This window comes from Babylonia areolata, chromosome 19, assembly GCF_041734735.1.
Source record: "Babylonia areolata isolate BAREFJ2019XMU chromosome 19, ASM4173473v1, whole genome shotgun sequence".
NCBI lineage: Eukaryota > Metazoa > Mollusca > Gastropoda > Neogastropoda > Buccinidae > Babylonia > Babylonia areolata.
Genome location: NC_134894.1, coordinates 41,141,452 through 41,167,221, shown reverse-complemented (window position 1 = coordinate 41,167,221; position 25,770 = coordinate 41,141,452). Strand labels below are relative to the sequence as shown.

General features: G+C 39.6%; 3 protein-coding genes across 5 annotated transcripts in view; 2 read left to right on the top strand and 1 right to left on the bottom strand.

The window, feature by feature from the left end:
* Positions 1-5,730, top strand: part of LOC143293719 (uncharacterized) — a 20,536-nt gene extending 14,806 nt beyond the window's left edge. For all 3 annotated transcript variants that reach the window (XM_076604914.1, XM_076604913.1, XM_076604915.1), the window contains one exon: positions 465-5,730. In XM_076604914.1, coding sequence (XP_076461029.1) covers positions 465-1,403 — 939 coding nt within the window. In that variant the 3' untranslated portion in view covers positions 1,404-5,730. The remainder of the gene's footprint in view (positions 1-464) is intronic.
* Positions 5,731-6,065: 335 nt separating this feature from the next.
* On the bottom strand, positions 6,066-14,695 carry LOC143293718 (mediator of RNA polymerase II transcription subunit 28-like). Its single transcript, XM_076604912.1, has 4 exons — positions 14,573-14,695; positions 11,152-11,218; positions 10,755-10,867; positions 6,066-8,278 (listed from the first exon to the last, which is right to left on the bottom strand). Exons 1-4 carry the CDS (start codon positions 14,636-14,638, stop codon positions 7,892-7,894), a joined length of 633 nt encoding a protein of 210 aa, XP_076461027.1. The 5' UTR covers positions 14,639-14,695; the 3' UTR covers positions 6,066-7,891.
* Positions 14,670-24,936, top strand: LOC143293716 (transmembrane protein 127-like). The gene is made up of 4 exons (XM_076604911.1): positions 14,670-14,730; positions 15,470-16,251; positions 16,927-17,097; positions 20,929-24,936. Exons 2-4 carry the CDS (start codon positions 15,624-15,626, stop codon positions 21,261-21,263), a joined length of 1,134 nt encoding a protein of 377 aa, XP_076461026.1. The 5' UTR covers positions 14,670-14,730; positions 15,470-15,623; the 3' UTR covers positions 21,264-24,936.
* The last annotated feature ends 834 nt before the right edge of the window (positions 24,937-25,770 follow it).

The following is a 25,770-nucleotide window of genomic DNA, read 5'->3' as shown; positions in this document are numbered from 1 at the left end:
TCTCAAATCATCGTAAAATTTACAATCAAACATGAAATGAATTTCATCATCAACTGTGGATTTACACAAAGGACATGGATAATTTGTGGATGTACCTTGCATACACCATTTTCTGTTTGCATTGCACGATGCCATTTGTTCGTAATAACAGTTAGCAATTTTTCAGCTTTTACTATACTTTTTAATGAATGGAACCAGTTGCACTTATCCTTACTTTTTATGTCTCTGTGCCAGTTTTGGTTAAACATATCAAACAGTCTGGATTTAAATTCTGAAATACAACTTTGCTCATACCCATCACCTTGACACATTCACACAATCGCAAAACCGTTTTCTGACAAAACGTTTCTTAGACAATTTTCTTTTCCTTTCTCTGTCTTAGATAAATCATTACATGTGCCTGTTTATAAGTCTACTTTAATGCAATTTCAACACTCTAAAGTCCAGTCTTTCTTTACGTGCAGGTTCAGAAGCGGGTCAAGTTTGATGACAGTGTGGACAAAGGCCAGTCTCCCCGGCAGAGCCAGTCGGCCATCTGTGGCCGAACACCCCCCAGACAGGACCCCCAGCCTCCCCCCAACAGATCCCTGTCTGCCTCCCTCACAGCAAAGTCCTCCCTGCGCATGCCTAGCCTTCGACCTCCCGGAGATCGCCAGCCGGAGGATAAAAGCTATCCGCCACAGAGCCCTTCCCCGTCTCCCACTCTCCTGCCCAATCCTCGCCAGTACCCACACATCCCAAAATCCAGCGCGGGGTCTCTGATCCAGACCTCCAGCATGTCGGAGCTGACTCTTCCGCGGGCCGTCCCTAAGGGTGGCAGCCAGGGCTCCTACCAGCTGGTGGCCGGCCCATACAGCGTCCACAGCTGTCCCTCTCCGGGGCCTGGCAGCACCAGCTCACGTCTCAGTCCTACACCTCTGGACTTCAAGGTCTACCGTCAGCCGCTGGCATCACCCAGCGGTCGGGCGAGTGAGAGCGGGCAGTCCCCTCCTCCCCCTCCTCCTCCTGCCCACAACAACAATAGAGGTCGTTTCTTTGCCACGCCAGGTCACCGGACCAGCACCCGATCTTTGGAACGTCTCTCCCGTTCCTTCACCTCCCCCGCCATCACCCTGCCCAGGCCTGTCAAACGGCCCGTCCCCTCCTCCTCCTCCAACGACGACCTGCCACTGACGCCCCCTGCCAGCGGGGCAGGGGTCCACCCGGACAGCGCGGAGAAGGCGTTGACGGCGCGGGACGTGGTGCAGGCCATCCAGGCTGACAAGGCCGCGGGGAGGCGGGAGAGCTTTCTGGACAATGACAAGACGGTGCAGATCCTGCACTGGCTGCAGGAGGTGGGGCACAGGCAGGCCCGGGAAGGCCGCTGCCCTGTCTTTGTGGGTGCTGCTTGCAGAGACGTTTGACGGAAGAAGAAAAGCAAAAACAACTGTACGAGATGAAACATAAAACGGACGCAGATATGCTTTCCAATCGAGGCTGCAGAGTAAAACAGATTCACAGATGTAGAAAGAAAATCTTGTCTCTAAGCTGTAGGTCGAGAGCCGTCTCTGTGACACTGTTGTGAAGAATCAGAACTGTTCAGAAGATTTCGATGAGCATTTCATCCCAGTGAAGTGACAAGTCGTTGCCTCCGTCCGTCTCACAAGACCATGGATTAGACCTGTTGATCTCACTTCACATCGTGGAACTTAAAAAAAAGTGTCCAGTCCTTGAACTGATGGAGCTGATTTGGCAGCAACCGCTTATCATGGAACAAAAGTAATGAAAGCAGAGACATGGCTGCTCTGTATTCTTGCACATGTGAAATATAATGATTATCAGAAACAAGAGGAACAATCATGATCAATTAGATATAGTTAAAACTACACAGGAAATATGACAGTTAACATAAGTGTTCTCACTGAGCAAGGCACAAACTGTGGGAAATAAGTTTTGAAGCGAGTCCCATTGTGGATTTATCTTCTCACCTCCCTTACCCGACCGTTTCAAGTAGAGACCACACAAACCAAAATTAAACAAAACAACACGACCACCCACATCCCCTCAAAAAGCAAGTTGTGTGTCCAATATTTCCAGTGTGTTAAAGACATGGCCGAAGACATGTCAATGTGTGCATGACAAATTCAACCCACAACTACTGAAACTTTTGATGTGCAGTGTAGAGAGGCATTCGCCTCGAACTGGTGCCTTTTGAAGAGCTGTCCTTTTTCAAGATGGAACTGATGACACCCTCCGCTCACTAACTGAAGGACTGAATGAATTGTACCAGAGTCCAAGTTGGTGATCACTTTATATGGAGGATGTGGAATGACTGCCTGTTCATAATGATTATCTTCAAACGGGTGTCTTGAAACACCGGTTCATTTGCGAATTATAGATGAAACCACAAGGTAAAGCAATTGGACTTTCATAGTATCTAATTAAAAAGAGAGAGAGAGAGAGAAAAAAAAATATGAGAGAGAGAGAGAGAGAGAGTACGTTACGGCAATAAATTTTACCTCCCACTAAATTTTGACGTTTTGACGAAACTTTGATTGAGCCATATTGCAATAAAATAGAACGTGTGGACTATAGTTTTTGTTCCAGGTGCTTTTACTTGTAGATTCAGTTCAATTTCGTTACTGTTATTGTTTGACAGCTGAAGTTTTTCATATACTTTATTTGCTTCACCTGTTATGGGAGTAGATGATGAACTTCCATAAATGAATTGGGATTAACTGAACAGACTTTGAAAAAAAAAAAGAAAAAAAGGAGTAACTAACTGTCCGAAACGAGGCCCAGAAAAGAAAAGTGCACTTGCCTTCAGTTTTGTTTCAGAAATGGGGGTAATTCTATGAGGTTTGGAATGGGGGAGGGGGGGGGGGGGGGTCGTGTATTGCGAAGTGTATAAATCGAAGGAATGCCAAGAGAAAGTCTTAAGAGGTTATTATCAGGCAGATGCTCTGGGTCTTTAGCAGCCATCAATCATGAAAATCAGATAATTTAACTCTCATGGCGCTATCTTTGTGTTTACTAGACACACACGAACACAATTAATGACACTGACTTCAGCATAATTTAGAATGAATCTCATTGTTATCAGGGTTTTGACTTTCGACACCCAAACTGAACTCTTTTTTTTATTAATTTTTAAAAAAACTAATCTTTGAAAATACACTGCACGAAAACGGACTTGAAACACGTAACAGCTAGTTTAGATTTCGCACCCTAAAATGGGGATAACATTAAACACTGCAAATAGTTTGCGTATTGCACCACAACGCAACAGAAATAGACTCGTTAAAACGCTAACATATTGATACTTGAACGAGAACATGAATTGCCAGTATGCTGTGTGCGAACAAATGATGGGCCAGAAATGCTATATATTCACTGGGTTTCAAATATCAACCAGCAATGAAAATAAATATATAGTTTTCATAGGCTAATTTTGGTTGCTGTTCATGACGGCTTTCGGGAAGATATAGTGGCTGTGATTTGTACGCTTCTCTGCTGACTGGAAAAGCAATACATTGGTGTTCTAAATGTTTCCATCTTCCAGCAAAATGCCGCTATCACTGGGGTTTTCTTGGGGTTTTTTGTTTTTCTGTTGTTGTTGTTTTTTAGACACATTTTGTTTGTTTGTTTTTGTTTACTGGAAACTGAATCCTTAACTTTGCATCATATATTCGTTTACAGCCACACTGTCACCGAATATGTTGCAATCAAGTAAAATTACTAATTTTCTTTGTCAAGATAATTACATAGCATTTTCATTTAAAACAACAGCAGACTGTCTCTAAACAATATTGCAATGAAGATAAGTTATTAGTCTACATACATTTTCATTAACCAAGTTCAAACGCTCTCGAAAATTTTAGCACGGGCCATCCACTCATACACCTGTGAGAGAGGATAAGTAATAGTTTCGTATTATGATAATCACTATTTTATGTTTTGTTATGAATTTTCAGGCAATGTGTGTGTTCGTTGAAATCAATGTAAGGGAGGTTAAAAAAAAAAAAAAAAGTCTGGGGAAAGTGAGCCCGGCATGACATACAATTACTCCCCTTGCATGGCTTTCGTTTTTCTTGACAACGGGCTGTTCGTGGGGCATGGCTCTTTTCATAACAAATCTATTTTATTTATTAATTTTGTTTATTCATTCATTTACTTATTCCTCCATTTATTTTTTACTCATATATATTTCAAGGATGCTATGATAACTGATTCCATTTCTGGTGGTAGTTAGAGTTTCATCTCATTCTGGCTGTATCTATTAAAAAAGATAACAAAGGAATTGAAAAAAAAAAAGTCCCTCACTCAAGTTTCTTAAAACAACAAAACACACGTCCGAAACCAAACCAAACCAAACCAAATGCTTTACACGTAAGCCACTAGTATGAAACAAATTATTGCTGTATACCGAATAAAATGGTAGTTAATGCTGGTTATCTGTCACAGGTGCCATACTTGATTTGAATTCCCCCAACCATATTAATTACACCAACCATTTGATTACACACATTCATGATCTGACACTCCATGCATAAGAAATCCCTTCTTCTTTTTTGCACATCTCATGTCCAGGTTTGATATAATAAATAATTTTTTGGGTGTTTATGCAAGTGAGTACAAATGACTGTACCCATTCTCTAGAAGTATGGATGTCTGGTCCAGGATAACTACTAAGAAAAAACATTGTATTAACTGTCACTGTCACTAACACTGAAACCGGGTCTGGTAGTGAGGATGCTGCACTTAACAATCATCAACTTTCTCCATTTCATGAGATACGGCCTGAGTTTCAGCAAAGCTCCTCTCTGTCCACACAGTGATGTTGTCTGCCCACTTTTGTTCTCTGCCTCACTTTCTTTTCCCCTGCACTCTTCCCCAAAGGACAGTCTTGGGAGAGCCCATCATATCTTGTCATGTGATTATACCATTTTATTTTCCTTTCTCTCACTGTGGTCAGTTGGTCTTCATATTGATCAACATACTGTCCAATGGTTTTTCTGACTTCTTAATGTTATGTAGTCTTTGTAAGAGATGCCAAGGAGTCTCCTGAAGCATCTCATTTACACCGCTTGGTGTAAATTTACACCGCTCTGCTGTAAGAGTCCAGGACTTGCATGCATACAAGAAAACAGAGAAAACCAGTGCATGAAGGAGCTTTGTTCTGAGACTGCTTTTTGTCTCTAAATATGGGATTGAGTCTTGCCAGTGCTGTTGCAGCTTGCGCAGATTTTGCCAGTATTCCTGTCTTAAACCCTTCTTCACTGATAATAGCGCCAAGGTATTTAACTGACTTTACTAACTGGTGCATGACAATGGTAGGATCTTATGTTAAGAAGAAAAAAACGAAGAAAAAAAGCTTAACACTGGCAAAATGATTTAGAACAGCAAGAGAAAAAAACAACAAACTTTCATATCTTGTGGGAGATATGTCATTCAACTACAGGTCAGGTCTTTGATTTGCACAATAAGTCAGGTCTTTAATTCATGTTTTGTTGATATTTAACAATATGAACATATAAATAATGAGATGATGATAATCATTGACAAGGAACTGAAGGATTATGGTTCAATTGCTTGTTTAATGATTATTGGGGCATTATCATTATTGGTGTGCAGATCCATAATGAAAGTATATGTACATAAGCAATGATATATGGTGAAGGTAAATGTACAATGAAAAATATTGAACTTGTTATGGAGAAGGGAGGTGTAGCTGTTGCACTATTTAATAAAAGAGACAAAGATTCATTGTTGATGTATTATTTTGTGACTGCATCAGATAAGTTTCAAAGCTGCCTCTCATGCAATGCAAATTCAAACATATCACAAAAAGAAAAGATACAAAATCTGTTGAAACAGGAGTATCCATTCTCTCTGCTGTACCTGTCGTGTGAGAGGACAGGAAGGTCGCATGCAAAGAAAATATTGCAGAAACCTGCATCCCCTCAAACGTACTGTTGGCAGTGCTTCAGCTCAAAAAATAGTCTTGAATGGGTGGATTAACACGCATATATTCGATTGTTTTTATTTCCAATTGTAAAAGACACAAAATAATATGAATTCATGTACCAAATCAATATGGAGACAACTCCACACACCCCAAAATTTATCTCCCTTGGAGCTGACAATACCCCCTTTTGTCCGGGAATGATATCGCATGCTAACATATTCACTCTTTGTTTTCTTTTTCTGACAGTTTTGAAGAAAAATGTTATCACCCCAAACCCTTCTGTAACTTTTCTCATTGTGTTAATAGCTGGTCAAAACTCAAAAGCCTTTGACCATGCTGACAAATTATTCAACAACCCAAAAAGCGTTTGACCATGCTGACAAAGACCAAATCCCTTGAAACTTCATTTCAAAACATTTCTAGAGACTTGAGCTGTCAGAAGTCTCAAACTTTCAATCAGACCAACGTCTTTCTGATTTGGAGGTTCAAACTGCGTAACTGTTTTCAATATGTCTGTTTGTATGTTTGTCTGACAGTCAACTGCAATTTCAATATAATAAATGTGCAACTGTAAAAACAGGTGAAGAAATACATACATGTAGCAGTCATACAACAAACACATGTAGCTCTCATATACTCTGATACAATACACATTCCTATTTAGATTAGGAAATACATTTTTATTTCATTCACATAACATCATGTCCAAGTAACAGACTGGCACAGAACATTAAACTCATGACAATTTTTTTTTCTATGTAGAAAGCAATAAGAATGAATGGACACAACAGATAATACCAAACATCACTTAATGCTGGTTTGTGCCCACTGTGTCACTGACAATACTGAAATTCATGCAAACATCCACATAGCATTATTATGGTTCTGGACTAAAATTGGGCCTTTTGACTTCATCTGTACTCCTTTTCAACTTTTGGCATCAGTCTAATTTTCATGCATGCAAAGCTCCAGCGTTTTGAAGTAGTCTTTCTAACTCAAAGCAGTGTCAATTTCAGAGCAACAGAAAATGTAAACTCCAAAGACAGAAGGGAGACTGCGAAGGAAGGGCAGATGTAATCGAGAAAAAACATGATGCACAGGACAGGAATCAGACCCTTGCCGGAGTCTGCAGCAGTGGGTCACGGTTAAGTATGTGCAGTTAAAACATGAATCAAATTGATGCCTTCTCTCATAACCCTCCCCCTCATCCACTCCCACTTTCATTTTCTTATGATATTTCCATATAAAAAAAAGAGAGCTGCCATCAGAGACTTGCCATGCAAGGTTTTTCATTAACATGCCTTGAAATTTATGAGTTATAACAGAACTGTTTTACACAGGGCCAATACAGACATGTGTCTTGTGGGTTGAATGTGGCCCATGCCTCTAACAGTAACAATTCAGAAGACACCTGTGGGTCTTTTTCGATCAACTGGGCACAGCAATGTGCTGGATTTTGTCAATAACTTGTAAGAGGGTTTCTGCTCATATTTGTCTAACTAAATATTTGTCAAAACTACAGAAAATGAAACAGATTTAACTTCTTTCCTTTCCTGCTGCTCATGTCAAATGTATCCATGTTTGCACATAAATGGAACACTTTGGGGTTAAAATTCTGTGCAAGAACATACAAACATGTATCTGCTGAAACTAAATAAAACTATACAATAACATACAATGCAGTCAGATGTTTATGTACACACACCACTGATGTGACACACACACATTCTCTCTCCCCTGCCCCACTCTCAAAGTGAGTCTTTTTCTGAATCTCTTTGATGCAACATTCACTCACAAAGACACACATGCCTCACAGAGGCCTCACTATCGTTTCGCAACTGTCCCTCCCTTGTCACAGAGGCTTCATCATCATCTCTCTGTCCGCCTAACCTCACATAGGTTTAATGATCATCTCTCTGTCCCCCTAACCTCACAGAGGCTTCACTATCGTCTCTCAGGCATGCCGATGTTGGAAAGGTTCTGCTCCAGGTAGGTGAGAGGGTTCTGTGTGTAGGAAGGAGGCAGCTGATGGGGTGGGGGCATCCCATACCCCTGGGCCCCAGGCAGGGGGGGACCTGGGTACTGCCCCGCCTGCACCCCCGCCCCCTGAGGCATCATGCCTGGGCCTGGGCCCATCTGCTGAGGGGGACCTGGGTAGCCCTGGCTCTGGGCCGGTGGGGGGAGGGAGGGCTGGCTGGGCGTGGCAGCGGAGGAAGGAGGGATGGGGATGTTAGAACGCTGCAGGAGACCCTGCCAAGACTGGAGGCGCTCATGGTGTTTCTCTATCAGCTTTTCTTTGCGTTCCAGCTCCTGGCGTAGCTCGATTATTTCCTGTACAGACAGTGACAACGCTTCGATCTGAGCAGGTGAATAATACAAAACTCTGATATACTGCATAGTCATTTCTTTTTTTAACACATACATACATTATAAAAGCATGCATACTGTACAAAAGCACATTATCTATATACAAGTGGAAAAAAAATCAAATAGTTTATTCATGCATGCCACAATCAACCCACTGTGACCCAGTTAAAATGATGTGGTCCTGCCTGTACAGCATACCACAATATTTTGAGAGTGTCAGATTCCAAGCAAATCTATTCCACCAAATATCTAATATATAATGAATCACTGTCAAAGCAGGCAAAAAGCACTCAAACAAACTTAACAAACAGGAATTCAATACAATATAGGAACTAGTAATGAAACAATATTGGAGACAGAGATGAACAAAATACAACTGGTATCAGGCACTACTTTTTGAAGAGTTGTTATTAAATTCCAAGTCAGTTTGCCAAACTAAAAACATAAGAAATAAAATTCAGGACTGTTAGTATAGTGAAAATTCACACAAGTGTCCTGAGATTCACTTGCAATTGAATAGTAAACTCCTTTAAAAAAATAAAGAAATAAAAATAATAATAATAATAATAATAATAACAGCATATCTGTTTAGCTTATTGAACTGAAGCCAAAGGAGTAATTTTGTTGGTAGATTGTACAAGGCAAGTACTAAAAGATGAAAACAATACTGGTAAGAAAAGATTGTACCAGGCAAGAACTGAAGAAGGACGCAATACTGGTAAGAAATGATTGTACCAGACATGAAGTAAAAGAAGAAAACAATACTGGTAAGAAAAGATTGTACCAGGCAAGGACTAAAAGAAGAAAACAATACTGGTAAGAATGGATTGTACCAGGCAAGAACTAAAAGAAGAAAACAATACTAGTATGAAATGATTGTACCAGTCAAGGACTAAAAGAAGAAAACAATACTGGTATGAAATGATTGTACCAGTCAAGGACTAAAAGAAGAAAACAATACTGGTAAGAAAAGATTGTATCAGGCAAGAACTAAAAGAAGAAAACAATACTGGTAAGATAGAAGAAAACTTTGCATGTGTGATCTATTTTCTTTCTTTCTTTGTCATGACTTTCCCAAATCTTTTTCACAATAATGCTTGAAAACCAAATCTAGAATTTGTGCAGAAAGTATAACTGTGCAATATATCATTTACACAGAGAAGGTAAGATATTCATTTCTAAAGTGTCAACAAAAATAAACCTTTTGTGCAAATCTAAAGGATCTAAATATGCATGTCTTACTTTAGTCAAACAGCTGCTTTTTTTCCTATGAAATACTGATTCATCTGACATGTTAGTAATAAGTGTGTGTTTGTGTGTGTGTGTGTGTGTGTGTGTGTGTGAGGGGTGTGGGACATTGGATATAAACCAGTAAAGGGCTGAGAATGTCCATTATTGCTATAAAGGAGAAATATCCCATTTCTTTTTCAATGGCAAGATTATTGTCCAGTACCTTTCTTTGTTAGCTCTGACATCATGAGTTACAAACTTTGTGGCATGTCAATCATCCCCAAATTACCAGTTCAATTTGAACAAAGCCTGCATCATCACGCATGCAACCTTGCTTGAGGAAGTTTCAGCAAATGTCTTAGCGTTTGATTGACCAGGATGTAATACCTTCTGCGGCATGCGCTGTACATGAAAGCATCTGCTTCTTTTCTGCCTGAGCAGATTAATTGGACATGTGTCGAACAGTTTCTAGATCTTCCCAGAGAAATTATAAAAAGGTTTCTGAGGATCAGAGATCTGTAATGGAACAATGACCATAGATTGCAATGCTGTGAAAGTTCAAGCCCAACAATTTTGAGCTAGAAACCACTGTGACTGCTATGGTTGCAATGAATGTCATTGTTGGCAAAGCCTAGACGAAGCATTTCAGTTCATTTACAAACAGGAAAAGAATACCCATCAATGGAAATGATGGCAATGAACAAAATCAGTCAGAAAGTACCTGTCTTTATTTTTCCAAATCCGTATTTGTCAGTATGACCTTGAGAAGCAGACAGGGAGAGAGAGACTTGGACAGATGGCGAAAACATCTTGAACTTTAAGATTTCAATTTTAAATTCTTCATTTTCATATATTTCATTTTGAAGACTTCATTTACATCCAGTGATGTGTCTTTTAAGTATTAAAATGTTTTGAATTGTAACATACTGATACTGAGTGGGAATGCTTTTCTTTACATTTTTATAATAGCTGATCAACAACTTTATACTGACTTGGAAAAAATATGTAGACTGATTGATATTAATGTCCCATCCATCATGGTGTAAGGAGGACAAAAGTCCTATTAAATCTGGATGAGTTAGGACATTTTAATTTGTCCTCTTGTTGTCCTTATATGTGTGTGTGCGTGTGTGCATGTGTGCATGCGTGTGCGCGTGAGTGTGTGCACATGTGTGTGTGCACACTTCTTGTTGTTATGAGCGTTTCCCACCTCTTTCAAAACCTGCTCTGGTTTCTGCACAGAAAGGTGAAGTCTCTGGGTGAGAAAGAATGCCTCTGTCTGCCGCGCTGTGTCCAGAAAATGCTGTATTGTGTGCTCCACAGCTGCAACATCACAACAGTGATTAAGAAAGAAGTAATTTCATATTTTTTCTTGTACTGGTTCATTTTTCTGACAAAATTCATTTATTGAATATCTATTATTTTTCTATTAACTTTTTTAGTGTTAAAATTCCCTCAAACACACATACTCTCCTTCAGAGCCAAGTGACTGCTCAGTAATTACAGCAGACAACAGTCTTGTTTCATCTTTATTTCATTAGGCCAAATTTAGGGAACATATATATATATCATTTTGCTACCTTTTTTCCCACAGCACACATACTCACTCTGTCGGGTCTCTTCAGATTCATTTGGAGAGAAGTAGTCTTGGCTTGTGAGATTGCCAAGGCAATCCTGCAACAGAGAAAGTCTGTCCATAAAAAAATTAATTCATGATCACAGTTTTACTCTGATGCCACTGACCACATAACACACCAATTACTTCAAGAATTTGAGGAAACAATAACAATTAACGCATGTACCTTACAAATAACAGTCACAGAAGGACAACCATTCATTCACTAATAATAAACATGAACAAAACAACAACTTAATGGATGTTCAATGCCTATCCTTTCAAGTCAAAGACATCTTGAGAACTGGTCTTGGCAATGGCCTTTCACTGTTATAAGACAATATAAACTATGGTCATGTGCGCAGCATAACTTAATCATATATAATTATGTCAAGAAGAAGACTGATGCACTAAATATAAAAGAATCCATGGCAAAACTCTACAGAAAAAGTCCTTCTGATGCACAACTAACTACAGTAATAATATCAGGGCTTAAAATGCCCACGTTTCCAATTGTCCTTCCGGTGGACAAGTGGAAAATTTGTGCTTTCTCCTGTATTCATTTTAACACCTCCAGTCACCTCCACCGTAAGCCCATTCTTTGTTTTTGCTCAGAACATAACCCCAGCAGAATGCAATCTCTATGAGACTAAGTGTGTACAAAACATAAAATGTGTTGACTTATTTCTCCCTCTTTGGCGAGTGTCACTTGTGTTGAGCATGCCATCAAAGGTGTACATTTCAATTCACTCTGTCCTTGGATATTTCTAGTTCAGTAGTTCACTAGTTGTCAGTGGCTTCAAAGTTGAATATAGACATTTTCTTGTCCTTGGATATTGCCTAGTTTAGTACAATCAGCTACAAGTCACAGTTCAAAGTTGTGTATTCCAGCTCTGTAAGTCGCATACCTTCAGTGTCAAGCAATTATGTGTTTGTGTGATTATATATATATATATATATATATATATATATATATAAACATTTTTAATTACTCAGCTACACTTGTTTTTTGTTTTTTGTTTTTTCGGTTTTTGTTGTTGCAATTGTTCTTTTTTTTTAGTCATCCAGACTTCTTTTCTTGGGTTTTTGCAATACAAACTATTTATTTAATTGTAAAGAGATTTAAAGAAATTCAATTCTTTTGCCCCTTTTGGGGCGTGGGGGATACAATAACAATACATGTATGTATACACACAAAACCACAGCTTCAGTCCAACAATGTAAAACGAAATACACATACACACACAAACAGTATACATCCGTGCATGTGTGTGCACGCACATAATTATGTATGTCATACACTAATTTTGTGAATGATAATTTCCAACAAGGCAAACTTCAACATACTGACAAGTATGTTCCAGATTTAACTAAAAGTTACACAACCTCCCCAAGTTTGATGAATGGATAACAGACCCATGATCTGGTCACCCTTCAGTTTCATGTGTCCTCTACCCAGCTGCTGCATAAATGTGAGTTTGGCAGTGAAAGGTTAAAACAATTTAACTTTAGTAGTGATTCTCCCAAGCAAGTGGCACATCACTGAACTACCTTAAATTACTTTAATAGGTCATCTCTTTACACAGGGAAAGCAAGTAGAAATCTAGGAGAACAAGCACTAAAGCAGAGTGGGTTTTTGTTGTTGTTTTCGTTGTTGTTTGTGTATGTTTTTGTTTTGTTTTTTGTTTCTTCGTTTTTTCGTTGAGCACTATTTTTGTCATTGCATGCGATCGCTGCTGACTCAGTGTCTGTGTCGTGCAATATAATCTGATCTAGATCTGGATCTGTACGTCGCCGAATGAATTTTGGTTATACTGCGACGGAAAAACAGGCAAAAAAACAACAACAAAAAACCCTTTTAAGGACCAGTTAGGTGTGGAGCAGCCGGATTGCTACTGCTTTTCGCTTTGCCTGTACACTGTCCCCCATTAACGTCTCCTTCACAAGCTGCATGGATATGGAATTAGAGATCCCCTCCACACCTGGTTATCAAACTTTCTCCAGCGCAGGAAGATGGCCGTCGTGATAGAGGGCATCACATCCGAAGAAACCTCGGTGGATTCCGTAGTACCTCAAGGAACAGTGTTGGGCCCGCTCCTCTTCCTATGCCACATCAACGACTCCCAGACAGAGTCAAATCCCAGGTACGCCTGTTTGCTGATGACTGCCTCCTTTACCGCCAGATCAACTCCCTACAAGAGGACCTCAATCAACTTGAAACCTGGGCCACTGACTGGGGTATGAAATTTAACCCCAACAAGTGCTACATCCTCAGTATGCAGCAGTCAACCAACCACATCCACTCCCTATGTAACACTCCCCTTCAGCATGTCCACACAAACCCCTATCTAGGTATTCAACTCTCCGATGACCTGAAATGGAGCACCCACATTGCCTACACCTGCAAAAAAGCACACAGCACCCTTGGCTTCCTCAGGAGAAACCTGCGTTTCTGCCCCCTCCAATGCAAGAAAAATGCATATCTATCCCTCATCAGACCAGCCCTCGAGTATGGTTCCATCATATGGAGCCCCTACCTCAAACAGGATATTGATAAACTTGAAAAAGTGCAGCGCCTATCTGTCTGGTTCATAACCGGCGATTATAAATCCAGAACACCCGGCTCCATCACCAATATGCTTCACACTCTGCAACTGCTGACACTCCAACAGCGCAGACAGGATCTACGCCTCATCTTCCTCTACAAGGTGGTTGAGGGGTTTGTACTGGCCATACCACCTGCTGAGTACTTAACCCCACATAAACCAGGACGACTCACAAGGCCACGAACATCTGGTGATCTGTACGACACCACCAGTGCGATCTCTAATCACATAAGAAACAACACAAGAACATTCCAAGTCAGCAGATGTCAGACAGAGCAATACAAACAGCCGTTTTTTGTTAGCACAGTAAAAGACTGGAACCACCTGGAAGAAAACATAGTAAGAGCACCAACTCCTGAGATCTTCAAAAAACTATTAACATCCCAACAGTGAACCTGCCAAGCTGCGCACACCCCCACCCGTCGCGATAATGCCATAATCTTGGCGACAGCGATGTACTCAACAGATACAGATACATTACCGGCCCTGACCCTACAGAAGGTAGTGCCAAGCCCACAAAATCAAACAACAAAAAAACAAAGGGTCCCCACCCCCATCCTTGCCCTACCTACCTAGCCTGACTAACTAATGTGCAGTATGAGGTTTAGTTTTAGTGGGGGGCTGCAGAACTGCCCACCGCTGCTGTAAATGCGGCGACAGTACTGGCCTGGACTGTTGTTTCTTCCATGTGGTTGACTCAATGGGACGGTATTTTCAATTCAAAGCTTCAGATCTCCGAGAATATAGCGTTAGTGCGAACATTTTCATGCGTTTGTTATGGGACTGACAAGAGAAATCGCAAATTACCTTAAAGGCTTTTTCCAAGTCCTTAATTTGATTTGGAGCGTCTTCGAGTTTGTCGGGAGTCGCCATGTTTGTTTATCACGAAAGATAACTCTGTTGAAACACTTAGGGTGATGAGGTCTGAGTGACGTAGACCCTCACAAAGAAAGACGGAAGCTGTGGTAACTTTTGTTTACTAAATCGGGCGTATGCCTTGGAATTGAGATTTAGAGAAAACTTGATTGTTAAGACGAATCAAACAATTGTTCGTGAATGACTGTTTTATCGTATGTTGTACAGGAAGGTTGTCAGTTTGCAAGTCAGCTGGCAGTTTCCGTCCAATGGAAAAGTCCGTTGAACGAGCCAGAGAATTTAGCTAAGGGCATTAATTCAGTTCATCCAGGATGTTCAGAACTCCATTGAAGTTCCATCAGATTTCTTGCAAATATATATATATATATATATATATATATATATATATATATATAATTACACGTTTCTTCAGTTCTTCACAAACTGGCCAAAGTCATTCACATTCAGCATGTTAAAGATTATGATGACTATGCCAGACTAAACTTGTCTTATGAACTTGGTTTTGTTGTTAATAATCGTTTTATGGTCACCAGCAACACCACATTCCCCATAAATGTTATTTCTTTCACACACACACACACACACACACACACACACACACATAATGGATCATATCTGATTCTTATGGTTTCATGGGTTTTTTTAAGCTTCAGTCTCATGCCACTGTGATTAATCAATTTTTTTTTAATAGATGTTCATGATCTGATGCATGCTGACATTCACTGATTCAGTTACTTGAATTAGTTTAAGTTTTTGTTTGTTAGTTTTATGTGAAAAGAGACAGTCGAAGATTATCATAGCAACACGTGTATGTGTGTGTTTTCTCAGGGCAAGATACATGTGATGTCCAGTGCCCCAAATTCTGAACCATAAAAAACATTCTCAAGAGACTGGGATATTCCGTGCCAGTAATGCAGGACTGAGTTAAGGACTTCCTTTTCTCTTCTCTTGAATCTGTATCAGCAGTCAGCTTACAGTCGCTATGGCCAGTGTCAGTTCTGAAGACATGGACTCTGTGAACAATAACACTATGAGCAACAATAACAACAGCAGTAACATCAACAACAACACTGCTGCTGGCGTGAATACTGGTGATACAGGGGGACCCTCTGCTCCGTCAGGCACGACTTGCGCAAGTGGCTCTGCAAGTGTCTCTGTTGTGGATGTAGCCCCTCCCACTGTGTGTACAGTAAACACTGCCGGCACCCCCAACTCAGGCAGTGGCAGCAGCCGCAGCAGCCGAAGCTCAAGTGGCAGACGAAGCCATTCCAGGAGTCGCTCACGCAGTCATAGCCGTCACAGGCGGTCCCACCACTCTGGGGGCCATGGGAGTCGTCATCATAGCCGGCACAACCGCAAAAGTGGAGAACGCAATTTCCCGGCAGCACTGTGCAGTATGATCAGTATCGTGATCTTGTGCACAGCGCTGGCAGAACCTCGCTGGGTCTCCATCGATAATGGGCACTGCGTTCTGCCCAAGGGTCGCCCTCTCAGCTACCTGGGCGTGTTTCAGTTCTTCTCTGTGGGCTACATCGTCTACAATGATCCCAACATCGACCACAGCCAGAATGTCATTGTGGAGTATCGCTTTGGGTCAGGAGAGGATGATCGTAAGTTTTTGCAGAAGGGTCCAGTTTCACATGAATATGGTTTATGTTTGTGCCAGTTATATCACCTTTACTTTGATTTGGTAAACTTTGTTCCATTCATAGTATATTTGTTAAAAAAAAAAAAAAAGAAAGCTGTAAATGAGTGTTACATAAGTAGTTAGTTAAATATTTATCTGAATTAATTTGTAGCTAGTTTTAGCAACATAAATACTGGCCTTTTGATGCAAAATACTGTAATATACTTCACTTATTTGAATCATTTAATCAGTGTGTCAATTACTGATATTTTTTTGTACAGAATGCTGTGACATTTTTTTTGGAAATCTGATACTGGATATGTGTTAAAAAGGAATGAAGCCTTTTTCTGTTAACTAAGGGGGACCTTTCATTACTGTTATATGTCTCATAAAGAATTTGGGGGGGGGCGGGGGCGGGGGGGGGGGGGGGGATTGTCTGTTTTTCTCTTCTTTTTTCCGCACTTTTCTTTCATTCATTATCTTTCTGTTGTTGTTATTGATAATTTTATAGTGTCCTTATGTATATCAACTTTATGTCTACTAACTTGTGGTATACAAGTCTACTCAGTGAAGTTATCACCTACAGTTAAGAACCAGACTGCCTTGCATGGGCTGAAGTCACTATGTACATCACAGTGGACACTGTTTGTTTTTTTAGGAATGATCAACTGCGTGACGGAGAGAGCGGTCATCATTTTCAAAATCATCATTGGCTTTACCTTCTTGGGCATCTTCACATCCTTAATTAGTTTTGGCCTGGACCTCATCGGCTCCACCTACAAACTACCCAAGCTGCTCCGCCGCAACGCCGTCTTCAATGTCTTCACAGGTGATGTGTCATAGGATGGTCTCCTATAGATAAAGCATCACAGGCACTTGTACTCTTGCAAGCAAAAAGACTGTCAGACATCTAACAACACCAGCAAAGATCAGATCAGTGTATAGATTGCTAATTCAGAATCAAAGCCCTTTGTTTGTTTGAATACTTTGTTTAAATAAAATAGAATAGAATATGTCTTTATTACCAAGTGTACCGGGATCACAGGGAATATTGGGGGGGGGGGGGGGGGGGGATAGTACATAACAAGATACGAACATAAATCGAAAATCATACACAGATTCAGTAGAAATTTGGACACATACAAGTGTATATCAATATAAAAACTTGTGCATACTCACACACACACACACACACACACACACACATGCACGCACACACACGAACTCTCTCTCTCTCAGACACACACACACACACACACGTTTGAACAGAAGCTGCATATTACATACATGTGGTTGGGGTTGATGACTAGATCTTCAGGTAGATGGTTGTAGATTGCGCAGTTCTATTTATCATACTGGATTTGTTCGAGAGACAGGGCATTGACTGCTTTGGGGAAAAAGCTATTGGCGAAGCGATTGGTTTTCGTCCTTATACTTCTGTACCGTCAACCAGAGGGGAGTATCTCAAAAATCCCAAAAGCTGGATGTGATTTGTCCTGGCTGATTGATTTTGCTTTTTTGAGCAGCCGCTTATATGTCTTCTAGAGAAGGTAGATCAGCCCCGGTAATCTTGTTGGCAGTTTTTGGCCATCTCTGAGTGGGGACCCAGGTAACAGCCGCCAAGAGAGGACTTGCAACTCCCCCTTTTCCCTGCCTTGCATTGGGACACCTCGGGAGGCGACACTCGTACCCCTTTTCCCCCGGTCCCCTTCATGACCGTTTCACTGGTATGATGTCGCCTCCGCGATCAGCGTCTAAAGACGCATCGCCGCGGTCCCTATCAGGAGGAATCATGAGCTCCGGGCCTGGGAGCGTCTCTTGCCGGGTCTCAATCCCAGCATCATGATTCCTGCCATCGTGGGATGGCATACGAGACATGGTACCCGCGCTTAGGCACCCAGCGAAAATCCGATCCCCAACAGAGAAAGGAAGGACAGGATCGACTTAGGGGTAGAGAAAAACAAATGATTCGAGGGGGCTGAGTCGAATCGAGTACACAGAATGTAAGAATACAATAAACACAAGCCGCATGCAGCAAAATCAGGTCAAATGAATACGCTTATTAGCCAAAAAAAGCATAAGATGAGACACAGCATAAACCTAAGACCCGTTACACCAAATTTTTTCGTTTTCATTTGAAAATATTTTGATATTTTTTGATGGAATGGACACACTTTCACAGAATGAAATATAATCGCACACTGTGTCAGTATATTCACTTAGTCCCCGGCACAGTCTTTAAAAACATTCCAGTCTGTACATTTGAAACAGTCCTGTAAGGAGAGGTTCACTGTGGGGTGGATGTACACAGCGATCAGCATCACTGAGGGAATTTCGCGTGGGAGGTAGAAGGGTCGGCACTGGATGGTTAGGAACTCCACGTCAGGGAAACAGGCACACGATAGCACTTTGACATCGGAGCACCAGCGTGTGTTGATGAAGAAACACGCACCACCACCCCTTTGCTTGCCTGAGTCAGCAGTGCGGTCAGCTCTGTGTACAGTGAAGCCTGGTGGTTGAATGGCACTGTCAGGGATGTCTGGGTTAAGCCATGTTTCAGTGAAACAAAACAGAGAGCACTCTTTGTAGTCTCTCCTCATCTGAATATTACATGTGAGTTTGTCAATTTTGTTAGGTAGAGATCTAATGTTGGACAGAAACCTACTGGGTAGAGATATTGTGAAACAGTGAATGACTCAGCAACACCAGCAAAGATCAGAGCAGTACATGTAGATTGCTAAGTATGAATTTGAGTATTCAGTTTGTATAAAATGAGGTGTGATAAGGCATTTGTTGTTGTTTCGTGTGGGTGTGCATATATATGTTTGTATATATGTGTTGGGGGGGTGGGGGATATGGGCGTATGTGTGTGTGCTTGTACAAGTAAGTGTGCCTCTGTGTGTGTGTGTTTGTGTGTGTGTCGTGGAAGCTGCAACAGATAGCCTAGAAATGAGTGTGTGGAGGGGGGTGCAGGGTAATGTGTGTGTGTGTGTGTTGGGGCTCATGTACGTTTATGTGTATTTGACTGTGCTTTCATATCTGTGAAACTGCATGTTTGGTACATATCTGTTATGTAAATGTGTGTGTATGTTTGAATGTGTGTCTGCATGTTTTACATTTATTTGCTTATTTATCATCATTGTTGTCTTTTTTATTTATTTATTTATTTTATTTTTATTATTTTATTTTATTTTTTTAATATGTATTTTTTAAAATTGTTATTCTTTTTTTTTCTTTAATATATATATATATATTTTTGTACGTTTATAGTTGACTTCATCAAGTTTTTGCGCTTTATACATATTAGTAGTAGTTCTTTTTTTATGTATTTACCTGTTGTTTTCACCATGTATTGGGGTTCTGGAAAAACGTGAGGCGATAGAAAATATAAAGACTTCAGTAGATTTTCTTGAGTAGAGTGTCAGTTACTACACCTATAGAGATGATAGTTTTGTGCCAAAAACATTTTTGTCAAGTTTGTGCCTAATGTCATTGTAACTGCAAACAATTTTTGATAATGCATTTCCACTTCCAGCAAACCTTTTTCCCCTGTCAATATATATTGTAAATATATGTAGTCTGCTTTTCCTTTGGAAGACAAGTAATGTTCACAGTGTCTTTAGTCATTGTCACATCCTTTTCTTTAAGTTTAATAGTCATTGGCATTTTTTTTTTTAATTTTTTTTTTTTTAATTTAAATCATTTTCTTTAGACAGTGTCCTGTCCTTCTCTCTTACCGTTTTTCTTACAATATTGTCATACATCTTTTTCTCAGACTCATGTTTTTGGTGCTTTTTTGTTGTTGCCATTATCATACTCATAATGTCATATCTTTTACTCAAGAAGTCATATCTTTTTCTTTGGTTATTGTGATATCTTTTTCTTGTAGTTATATCTTTTCTCCTGTATTTTTCTTTAGCCATTGTCATATTTTTCTCATATCTTGTTTAGTCATTGTCAGTATGTATCTTTTTCTTGTTTGTTTTTCTTTAGTCATTGTCATCTTTTTCTCCTAAAATTGTTGTATATTTTTCTTGTAATAAAGTTGTATCTTTTTCTTCTGTCCTCGTCCAGACTGAGTCAGTGTGTGCCATCAGAACAGGGACCATTTGTTTCTACGTATAACATAACCTTGCTCAGTTGCTGTATGCCGATGAAAGTTAATGTTTAATCCACGATTTCAGATTGTCAACATTGGCTTTTCACATATTTCTGCCTTTCCATGGATTGCTATATATATATATATATATATATAATGCTGATCCTTTTATGTTTTTTTCAATACTTCTTTTGAAAGAATGTAATCAGTTAATTTGTTCAATGATTTTTGCCTAAGAAAATTCAACAACTGATTCACCAACCTAGTGGAAAAAGGGGTGTGTGTGTGTGCTTACAAGTATGAATGAGTGAGTGTGTGTGTGTGTGTGTGTGTGTTTGAGCTCCGTATCAGGTGTGTGTGTGTGTGTGTGAATATGTTTGCATGTGTTTGAGTGCATGTATGCTTGAACATGTGTGATTGTGTCTAACTCTATATCAGTATATGTGTGAATGAATGAGCATGTAATTTGAGTGTTTTTGTGTGTTTATGCTCTGACATTGCTGCTGTGAGAAACTGAATTTTAGGAGCCCCTGTTTGACAGACTGTGTGTTGTGGTTGCAGTGTTTGTGTGTGTGGGCATCACCCTGTTCCTGTACCTGGCCACGGTGGACATCTGCAATGTGCAGCAGCAGGTCCCTGACAGTAATGCCTCTGTCTCCTTTGACGTCAGTTTTTACCTCATCGCCGCTGCCGGTTTCATTTCCGTCATGGGTGTTGCCTGCACCTGTCTGCGCCGGGCAAGACCCGAACCTGAGTCCACAACAGCCAGGTCCATTCTGGACGACCAGTTCAACCAGGACATTGAACAGCTTGTGTCTGTTCCCTCGCCCAGCTTTGTGGGGCAGGATTTGCCTCCCTTGGCGAATCAGGCAGCTCCTCCGCCGTATACACCATGAGAATGACTTTCTTTTGTGTAGGCTGGCCGCTGGTTGTGTCTGTGTGCAAGGTTCATGTGTCCATTGTGGAAAGAAAAACTTAATATGTTTGGGTGTGTGTGTATGTGTGAGTTTGCTTGTGTGCATGTGTTTTATGCACATGTATCCAGGTATATTTTCATGTAGATTAATTTATTCCTGGGCTTTTTTTTTTTAAAGACTGAAGATTCTGTATCTTTGGGTCAATGAATGATGGATATGAAGGTACATTTTACATCAGATAACTGCTGATTCTCCTTTAAAAGAAAAAAACCCCACACAAAACATGCATTAATATGCATTCACATAGACATTTACATGCATGCACACATTCAATGTACAAACTGTCTCTCTTTAACAGATTCCAGAAAAGTAAATAGGATTGAGAATAAGTGGAGGCTTTTTCTGCTGAACTCAATATGAATTCTTTACTATGTATTTTTCTTGAAATGAATGTTAATTATTTCAAAGTAGATTATACAAAATTTCACGATCATATTTGCTTCATTATTTTGTTTGATAGGATATTTTGTTTTACTTTTTATGAAATAAATGCAGTTGAAGATGCAGATGTGGAAAGCATAAAAGTAAACAGAATTCAGTGCTCACACAAAGTGAATACAACCAGTTGATGACAAACACAGTGTCGGTCTGCCACATCACAGTTAAATGTGGCACAAGTATTGGCACTTATTGAAAATCATTTCATAAAAAACAGTAGCTAATGACAGAATGCAGGAGGAATTGAAAGAACTTTATTTCTAGTTTGGTGTGGTATTCGGTCTGAGGCAGACTCATGGGCACTCAATTGAAATGTTTCAGATGCCCTGTCACCTATTTTCATTGAAAGAGCTTTATTTTTTAACTTTATTTCTAAGATTCTGACCACAAACAAAACATTTCAGATGCCCAATTTCCTGCTTTCATTCTTGAACAGTGGTTCTGAAGAAATATGCTCCAGTATTGTCCTTGATGTACAGTATATAGAAGACAGACAGTAGCACTGTATGGGGAGTCCAGCATAGTTATGAATGTGAATATGATTACATTGATTCTCACTTTGTTTCAAAGAGAGATATATCTGAACATGAAGTATCAGAAGTAGAGAGGGGGGAGTCTGCTCAGAGAGTACTTATAATTAAGATGGTTTTGCAATTACAAGTCACATGTGCACACACTTTCCTTTTTTCTCTGCTTTACATCTCTCTTTAAATCTTTCCAACTTCAGTAGGGAAACTTCTAGTGCATGCCACACATTTGGTGGTCCCTCTGGATAGCTGGGGTCGATTCAGCTCAATAGAATATTGATTATATTCAACACTACATGTATACATTTTCATATTTAGCATATCAAAGTGAGAGAGATGATGTGTGTAATATTTATGTTCTTTTACTTAAGTGTGTATGCATTTTGTTTTTGTTGTTGTTTTTCTGAGATAGAAGATATTGTGGTTGTTTAACCATAATAAATGATGTTCATCATGCTTTGCATTAGACGGAAAGTTGAACCTGATTTTATCTTGGGAATTCAGGTCTTCTTGAAAGTTGTAGTAAATTCTTTGAAATCTGCTGATGATCAGTCTTGTTTTGGTTTTTTTGTTTGTTTTTTTGTTGGTTTTTTTTTTTTTCCATAGGTTTGTTTGTATACTGTTCTGTATATATAAGTGTATTTGGTAGTGTCTGTATGTGTGTGTGCAAGTACACGCGCGCATTTGCTCTGTGTGTGTGTGTGTGTGTTTGTGACAAATATTTAACATGTAAAATGGCTAAAACTTGAAAACTGAACTGTTTGGCATGATTTTACCTCCATCCTCATTTCTTCCCCAAGTAACTATTTCCATTTGAATGGGCGAGTGGTGTTTGCAGAAAACTGAGATAGAGCTCTGCTTGTCTTCAGTGATCAGTGTGATGATCTGTTTGAAGTTACAAGTAACAGGAACATCAGAGATGCAAAAGGGGGCAGAGGTTTGCAGAATGGTAAACTAGTGTACAGGTCTGGAGCTGCATCACCAGAATGTATGTTTTACAACATGTCTTGCTGCTTTGTCCATATCATGCCTGTGGCTTGTCTGTTTTTCATGTTTATGGTTATGATTATGAAAGGCTGTGCCTGTTTTGTGCTGTTGTATGTTTTGGCTTCAAATACGTCCTGGTGTTGTTGGTTTTTTTTCCTATCATATTGCTTGTTTTCATTGTGTTGTGTGATGGTACAGTCATCCTTCAGTGAAGCTGTTTGTGGGTGAACGCTTAGTGAAATGTGATATATAATAAATATGTGCATGTACAAAACCTGTTGACTGTTGGCCATATATATTTAGCCATCTGGACAGTTGAGGAAGGTGAGTGCAGTTCATTGCAAGTAGCTTTAATCCAGTTCTCTATGAGCTTATCACTTCCAGTTTGCAAAGTCCACATTTCTCTCTCTCTTTATTTTTTATGGTGTCTTTATTTTATTTTATTTTGTATATATATTTACATTGTGTTTTATATTTATTTGCTATCTGATACTTCATCTTAGGCCTATCAGTTTACTGGGAAAGATTTGTTGTTGGTGTACAGTTTCACAGCTTGATGGTGAATCAGGTTAACATGTAGACTGATGTCTCAGCTATGCTCTTTAGCTTGGGTTTATTTATTCATGGTTTATTTTTCTGTGTGTTTCCATTGGGGCTGGGAAGATGAGAGGTAGCATGTCACAATATTTGTCCAAACTTTGCACAAAAATGTCACCCTTTTAAGTTAATGTTCAACAACTTGTGCCCGTCTGCTTGTGTCTGAGCTCCCTTTGTGTGTACACACATACACACATGCACAAAATCAGACATGCACATCAAAGGTTCTTTGGTCCATGTTGGTGTTCAGTGGGTAAAAAAGAAACATGCACCTCACTCTCTCTCTCTCTCTCTCACACACACACACACACACACACACACATACACACACACACTCTTAAACCCCCATACCCCTCTACAGAAAACAATCCACTTCTTAATGTTCAATTCAAGCAAATTGATATTCTTTGTCTATATTAAAAATGTTGAGACGTTTATTGAAGATTAAAAAATAAAATTTTTGGTCAGTTCCCCAGTTTGAGATTTTGCTGCACTTTATCGTTTAAAGATTATTGTAACATTTCATTTGTGTTGTGTTTGCTTTACAGTGAAAAAAAAATGCAATAAATCAAAATGAAGGTATTTTATGAATATGGTTATTGTTCAAGATCCCCTTTATTGTTTATTCATAGTTGTTGCCAGTTAAAAAAAGAAAGAAAGAAAGAACACAGAAGAGTTTACAATATGATGTTGCACTGCAGTTGTATTCGCTTTGAAGGTTTTGTTTTTTTGTGTTAAAAATGTGCTGCACTTGAATGATTTATTTTGTTGTTGTTTTTGTTGTTTCTGTTAAGATGTGCTTCAGTTAATTCTGTTGATTTCTGTTCAAGTTATGCTTCATTTTGGGCATGTTGGATTCATTGGAAAGAGTTTTACTCTCTCAAGTTGTTTTGCAGCTGACCTGGAATTTGTGATTTTGCTTGTTTCTGTTAATGTTTTGCTTCATTTTGGTCATGCTGGATGTGAACCGCCTCAATGTAATCCCTTGTGACTGACATGCTGCTTCACACCAACAGTATGTACAATAAATTTTAAGCTGCCCACTTTGTGCGTGTTGTTTACACGTGTGTGTGCACGCTCATACATGTGTGTGTCCCTGTGTATATATATCCTTGTGCATTTTTCTTCATTTTAATATGTTGTCTTTGACACAGTTTCATCAGTGAACTTTGACATTTGCATACAAGTTCTGAAAGTCTGGATTTTTGTTTTGTTTTTAAGAGGAAAAGCATTCAAAATTTCTCCTGTTTGTATCCAACTTTTTGTGTCTCCTTGTTCCTGTGCTGCAGCACACATGTGTGAGTAGATCAATATTTTTACATACATACACACATGCACAATACACACTCACAACACCCTCAAATACTGATGACACACACTATTTCATACAAGAGTTGTAGGAATGTCACTGAAAGTGTGCAGAGAATGAGGTAACAAACAAAAAAGTAAAAAGAAAGATCGAGAACACACACTATTTCATACAAGAGTTGTAGGAATAATTTCACTGAAAGTGTGCAGAGAATGAGGTAACAAACAAAAAAGTAAAAAGAAAGATCGAGAACACACACTATTTCATACAAGAGTTGTAGGAATAATGTCACTGAAAGTGTGCAGAGAATGAGGTAACAAACAAAAAAGTAAAAAGAAAGATCGAGAATCAATGGAAAAAGAGAAAAAGGAAAATCAAACAGAGACCTGGAGAGAGAGGAAAAGACCTGTTATGGGACCAACATTTGCCTAACTCTTAAGCACAAACTTGCTGATCAAACATACTTGTTTTCAAGATCTACCAGACTGGCGAAGACCATTACGCAAGGAACTCTACCAGGAAGAAGGAGACGTGGCAGACAGAGGAAAAGGTGGGAGGACAAGGTATT

Coding starts and splice junctions, on each gene's coding strand:
- LOC143293718 (XM_076604912.1), bottom strand. CDS start 14,638: ATGGCGACTCCCGACAAACTCGAAGACGCTCCAAATCAAATTAAGGAC. Junction 10,868..11,151: donor ATCTGAAGAGACCCGACAGA/GTGAGTATGTGT, acceptor GTGATGTTGCAG/CTGTGGAGCACACAATACAG. Junction 8,279..10,754: donor CAGAGCAGGTTTTGAAAGAG/GTGGGAAACGCT, acceptor CTGTCTGTACAG/GAAATAATCGAGCTACGCCA.
- LOC143293716 (XM_076604911.1), top strand. CDS start 15,624: ATGGCCAGTGTCAGTTCTGAAGACATGGACTCTGTGAACAATAACACT. Junction 16,252..16,926: donor TGGGTCAGGAGAGGATGATC/GTAAGTTTTTGC, acceptor TTGTTTTTTTAG/GAATGATCAACTGCGTGACG. Junction 17,098..20,928: donor CGTCTTCAATGTCTTCACAG/GTGATGTGTCAT, acceptor TTGTGGTTGCAG/TGTTTGTGTGTGTGGGCATC.